The sequence below is a fragment of the Patagioenas fasciata genome, chromosome 4 (assembly GCF_037038585.1).
Source record: "Patagioenas fasciata isolate bPatFas1 chromosome 4, bPatFas1.hap1, whole genome shotgun sequence".
Taxonomy (NCBI): domain Eukaryota; kingdom Metazoa; phylum Chordata; class Aves; order Columbiformes; family Columbidae; genus Patagioenas; species Patagioenas fasciata.
In genome coordinates this window covers 9,851,710-9,858,222 of record NC_092523.1, presented here as the reverse complement: position 1 = coordinate 9,858,222, position 6,513 = coordinate 9,851,710, and the positions used below count along the sequence as shown (strand labels likewise).

The 6,513-nt window shown below is 36.4% G+C and overlaps 1 protein-coding gene across 1 annotated transcript in view; it reads left to right on the top strand.

Annotated features, from left to right (window-relative positions):
* The first annotated feature begins 880 nt into the window (after positions 1-880).
* Positions 881-6,513, top strand: part of POLN (DNA polymerase nu) — an 87,049-nt gene continuing 81,416 nt past the window's right edge. The window contains exons 1-2 of the mRNA XM_071808487.1: positions 881-2,053; positions 3,781-3,938. Coding sequence (XP_071664588.1) covers positions 1,870-2,053; positions 3,781-3,938 — 342 coding nt within the window. The 5' untranslated portion in view covers positions 881-1,869. The remainder of the gene's footprint in view (positions 2,054-3,780; positions 3,939-6,513) is intronic.

Here is a 6,513-nt window from a genome sequence, read left to right as displayed (position 1 = left end):
AATCAGACCGATTACCCTTGCCCTCCCAGTTACTCTTCAACTGACTGTACTTGGAATGCTGCTAATGAAGATGATAAATTAATTTATTTAAAAACTGAATGGTCATCTCCTTGGGAACAAGAACAACAGGCTCACAAGAAATTTGCTTGGTGAGAGTATGTAGGAAAAAATACTATTTTGCTTTACGTATGCATTTAGCAACAGTGGTGTTGGTTACATGGCACAGACTTAATCTCCTTATACATCAAGCTCATTGAATTTCATATTAACTGTATTAGTTCTGTGTCAAGCCTGGGCTAATATAAGCCAAATAAGAATAGACTGTTCATTTGGGTCAGCATATTACTAACTGCAGTCCTGCAGAACTAGGTTGGAATTCTGGTAGAAGCTGTTTACATTCACCTAGAAATCCTTTATCAACAGCTTACAGCTATATGGCACCAAAAAACATTATTTTTCCAGGTAGATCTTTCTTGTGTCTTCCCTTTCCCGAACTGCACTTCTTATCTAGTATGCTTTTGGTGGACATTATTACAGTAAATATCTTTTTCTTTTTTGAGCACAACAGGTTTTTTTCTAATGGCCTTTGAGATCCTGAATGACATTTTCCTAATATTGAGTAATAATGTTACAAATTGAATTTTTAAAGTAAATTATTTCTGCATCTGTTTAGTGGTTGGACTAAATTTAAAAAGTTGGATTATGTTTTAAACTTCCAGTTAGTATAAACAAAATCCATTTTTATTCCGTACTATTAACTTTGAAATAGTGTCCCATAAAGAGAGAAATGAGAACTGAAACTGATACTTAGATATCATAGCTGCATGTTAAAACTTCATTAGAAAATTTTATGGCTTTCAGTAATAACAGCTTTATTGTAAACTGCTGAATTGGATTATTAAGTTCCAAAGCATTCATTTTCGAGATGTTACACTTGATTTTTAGTTTCATCTCTGCCACTGCTCCACTGTGACTTGAAACAAATTACTTAACTTACCTGCACTTACCCAGCTCTAATATTGGAGTTATATGACAACTCATTTAATATTATTAACTTGAATATAGATTGTTCTGAATTGAGAATAAAATATGAATAAAGCATGCATATATGAACAGTATAAATTCAATAATAAACAAGTTGAGTAAGTGTATTAGCATTTAGATAAAACCTATAGGAAATTATTTATTGTAAGAATAGTGCAGTTGTTTAATAGTGGATCTACACTGCATACATCAGTACCTTATGGTCTGCACCATTTCTAATATGTCCAAAAAACTGAAAACTTGGTACTATGGTTGCATACTGTCCAAGATAGATAGACTTGAAAGCTCTATAATAATTATTTTTCTATATTACCCAAAATAGAGCTTATAAATCATTACACAAATAATTAGTAAAATCTATATACTAATATATATAATTGGTAAATCTATTTAAACCAGCATCAATTTGGGAACTATAGACACTTTCAAGAGGAATGGAAAAATGTGACAAAGATGAAGTGTACTAGATTTAAATAGCAGCATAACACTAGGCAATTATGGAAATTTAGATTGCCTAGTAACTTTGAAATCATTATTTTACAATACTACATTAATTCAGAAGCCTCTGTGATCCTATTTCGGTATATTAAAGCATTATGGGGATGCCAGTTGCTGTTTCAGATAAAGACTGCATTTAATTTTGAGTGTCAAATAAGGATTTGTTTTCTTTATGGATGCATGATAAGGCCTCTCTGCTACAATGTTTCGTTCATTATAGAATGAGGCTTCAGGTATTATTGAGCTGAGAATTTAATATTCAAATACGGTATTCTGGTCTTACAGGAATAAAGAAATGTGTTAACTGTAGTATTAGGTGCTAATTAAATGTATAAAGTAAATAGATTCACTAAATCTAGTAGCAGTATAGTGTGTGTTAATGAACTACTTCTGTGCAGGCAAGTGTTGTCTCAAATGCTACATTGCAAAGTTCCGATTATTTGCTTCAATGCAAAAGATTTCCTAAGGACTCTACTTCAAGTTTATGGTAATGAAATGAGCTGGAAACAAGGTAACTATCTAATCTATGATTTAATCCTAAAATCTCTGTGCTTTTGATGTTTCTGTTAAAGTCACTAGATGTACAAGTAACTAGATAGGTGGTTAAATAATATATTGGAAAACAGAGTTTTAGTACCGTGGAAAAGAACACCCTTCTTGGGGAACGTTGTGACCAGAGGCTTGGCATGTCAAGATGATGTATTTCTTCTGAGAGTAGGAATCCAAATAATTGAATAATTTAAGGATAGCATCCAGTGGAAACAAAAGCTGTCAACACAGTCCTGGCTATAGCTGAAAAGATCAAACTGCTTCATATTTCATGTTCCCTAGAAAAACTTTCTCTGCTCAAGGGAAAAGGCTAAAATAAATTCCAGAGGTGCTTGTTGTCAGAATTAGGAATTGCTTGAGTAAATGGGTCCTTGTTTTATTGATAGGAACAAATAAGTCACTTTTGTATGGATTTAAAAGCAACTACAATAAGAAAAATTAAGATGTAAATATATAATTTTTTTTTCCCTTGGTTCTATATATTGGTTTACTGCTGAGTGAATTACAAAAATGTGTGACCTTTCAGGAAGGACTCCCTATACGGAGAGTCTTCAGCTTGTGTTCAGCATCTGAAAAGTTTCATCAATAAATCACAGTAAACCAATGATAATTTAGAATCTGGTGCAAAGATCTACACAAAAGACACTTAGCCCTGGGAGTGCAAAGTGCAGGAAAAAATGTTGTGATATTGACCCTAGTGACAGTTTTGTAACCTGTACATACAGTAAATACTAGATTTAGATTATATCTTGTCTGATGAGTAGGATTTACATCTGAAGTTTCTAGTATCCAAAAGAATTCTTTTTCTAAACTTTGGAAGTCGATGCTTCTTCACCTATTATTTCTGCTATGGTAAAAAACCAACCAACCAACCAAAACCACCAAAAAACCCCAACAAAAATAAACCAACAACAACGAAACACAAACTCCCTGCCTTTTTTAAGGTAAAAAGTCCCATCATTGTAAATCCAGCAAACACTGAAATTTGTGTCTACGTCATTTACTCCAATCACTTGAATGACTGATCTCATTCTCAAACTAGTGTCCTAACTGGTACCAGTAAAATATGGCATGCTTTGCCATTGGGATTCACTAATGTTTCAGAGTAGAAGGTCAGGACTTGAGAACAATCTCACAATCTTGAGGAAAGCACGCTTTTATCAGCAGACTCTTCCATTCACTTCATCCCAGCTTGAGCTGGTTTTGCTTCACTCCTTCCAGCTTTGTTCTGTCTCAGTTCCATGTGTCCCTCCTCATCTTGAAGGTGTCACAAGAAAAACTGCAGTTTGAAATTTTTCAGTGTTGAGAGAAAGAAGCTTTTACAGTTTATCTTAAGAATGAAAGGTTTACTTATGTCTTAATACTTGTAAAAACAAAACCATGCAAAACCTCCCCAAAACCCAAAGAAAACCAAAATAATAATAAAAAATAAAGTAAAACCAAAACCACCCCCAAAAGCTCCCACAAAAGATGCTCTTCAAAAATACTCAATATTGAACTTAATGCTATACAGTTATGATATTGACTGTTTGTTCCAGCTGTGAATTCAATGTTTAGCATTTTCATAATGTAAACGCTTGTCTATTTACGATGTATGTCTGCAGGAAAGATGGGCAAAATTTTAGAGGGATTTCTCAGTATGGGAGCTAATTTAAATATTCTGACTGTCAGAAATAACTTTTTTTGTAGTTGCTGATAGTGTTGTATTAGATCCCAGGATTGCAGCGTGGCTGATAAACCCAAGTGACACAGTTCCCTCTTTTGAATGCTTAATACAGAAATATTTTGGAAAGCCTTTTTCTATGGAAACAGTAAATACGGATACAGCCCCTTTGAGAAACACATCAGTAAGTAGTTTGTTTGAAATGGTGGTTGGGTTAAAAGGGGAAGGAAATGGTGACATAATTGCTTTTGCTTACGAAATATTGCAAAAAAATTACAGATAATGCTTTTCTGATGGAAGAAAATTATTATATTAATGCTACTTTTTGGAGATCTAATTTTAAAGAAAGGGGAGAAAGGAAGGGTTCATTGCATTCTACCAAGATGAGATCATATTCTCCAGGAACAGCTGTGAAACTCTACTTCAAAACCATGAAATTCAATAACAATTGATATATAATCTGATCTTTTTTCTTTCCACCTTCCTGCTAACTGATTTCCAGCTTTTCTTTGCAAAACTGACAATGCCTTGTTCTCTAATTCCTGTGAACTTCTAGCCTATACTTAGTTAATTGTTATTAATAATTTTGCTGAATTTTATATCTCTTAAAGATAATACATGGTAGGCTGAGGAACAGTAGGGAGTCAAATATGAAAAATGTGTGAATTTTTGTTCTCAATAAGAGAGAATGCTTAATGATTTTTTGAGAAGTTATTCCCGCCACTATAGGAATGTCTTAATATCTGTTCAAACTTGTATACTGTTATAAATGTCGGCATTTGTATTTTGGGCGATGGTGATCTATTCTGTCTGCATTAGCCTTCGGAGGTCATTTGAATGATAAAAATAGATTTGCAGCTACCTGACAGGTGTTTTTTTTTAAAAACTTTTCACTTTTCAGAGGCCTTGGCTGTTCAGACACAAGTATTGTAATATGATGATAGGGCTTCTAGGATACAAATCCACTGATGTCCAGTGGGCTTTAAGCGTGGTCAGTTGTATCAGCATATACACACATTTCTGAGAAAAAACAGCCTATTTACTGTAAAACACCAGATGTAAACTGCAGTTGTTCATGAATTAAGCTATTGGTGTAGGGAACAGACAGGCAAACAGGCAGGAACTATGAACTTGTTGTATGTGATATCCCCTCCTGTGAGTCAGCATCCTTAATCTTGTCTCTTCCCTTAACTTGACTTTAGTCTTTTGTTCTTCATATATCACATCTATTCTTAGTTATCATTTCTTAACTTCGCCATCCTGATTCCCAGCTCTGAGTTAAATAGTGAAATCTTATTTCCTTCCCACCCTGTTTCAGGTCTAGTTTGTTTCCTTGCCCCAGTCATCTCCAGAGCCTTTATGCTGACTTGTTCACCCAAGTCCTGGTTAACACCTCCCCCTAACATCCTGTGTTTATTCCTCCCCATTCCTTATGCAATTAATTTGTTCCCTGGACTCTTCCACTTTCTTTTTGGCTTCTCGGTTTGCTCAGCAAGTCCCAGGTCTTTCTGTGACTCCTAGCTCTTTGCCAGATTTATCCCTTCAGCCTTCTTACTCTGACTTTACTGGTAGGTTCCTCACAGTTGTCTGTACTCCCAGAGGGTTCCAGGCCAGGTGATATATGTCTTGTGCCCCACCACGTCAGTTAAGCTCCCTCTGTATTGTCCTAGTCTTGTCCACCCAGCATAGTACTTGGAATGACTGCTGGTTTTTTCTGTGTTTGCTGCTCACCCGCACACCCCTCTAGCACAGAATAGACGCTACTTGCTGTATATTTGGTGCTGTGCCACAAGGCTCTGTGAAAGAGGTCATAGTACATATACCTTGAAACCTTTGCTGAAACAGGTGCTAAACATCATGCTGCTCTTGTCATGGGTGCATTTGCTGATGAGGAATCTTGGTGTCAATTGAAGACTGTCGTTGGGCTCACTTCTGCCGCTAGAGTGGGATCAAATGAATTCTCTGCTGAGAGTGTAGTATTTCACAGGCAGCTACTTTGTTCCAGAACCAGTGGGTATGGACAATGTTTACTGGAGACAGGTTGATGGCTTTTCACTGCAGTATGGCCCTGCTTAAATTAACCTGCCTGGGGTAGAGAGAAATCCTCACTGACAGGACTAGACTGTTATAAACCAAGGATGATCTCCAGTGGATCTAGATATTTCAGCTTTAAAGATAACTTTCTGCGTCCTACCTTCAAGGGCTGACTGTTCCTCAGTCTTGCAGTGTTCAAGCCTGCTGTAGGCAGAGAGAAAGCTTGTGCAGTGTCTGTATTGTCTGCTCACAAATGACCAACACGAACAGTGCTGAAATTCTATGGACTAACAGCTCTTGAGCAGGTGGAGGACCTGCATGGGCTGTCAGGGGGATTCATTACCCTGCTGTAACTCTTTTCTGCTGCTGAGGCTGTGCTGGGATGTGCTTCCCACTAGCAGACATCAGCTGATGTCAAATCTATTTAGTTTTGTCTGCTATTATCCTGAGTAATATGGTCATTTCAAGATAAAAACAACTATGGTCCAGGCCTAAGTGTGTTCTGAAAGACTGCAACACTAGTGCCCTCGTTGTTTTATGATATGTGGTAGGAAAATGTATCTGCAGCAAATATTACCCCAGAAGTGGGGTAATTCTGGTTTTAGCATGAAACATAACTTCCTGTAGCTATTGTCTCCCACACTTCCGTTACGCTCCGTACTTCTCCTCTTCTCCTAAAAATTAGTTGGACCAATATGATCAAGTTCCTATGATGGTTCTTCCCC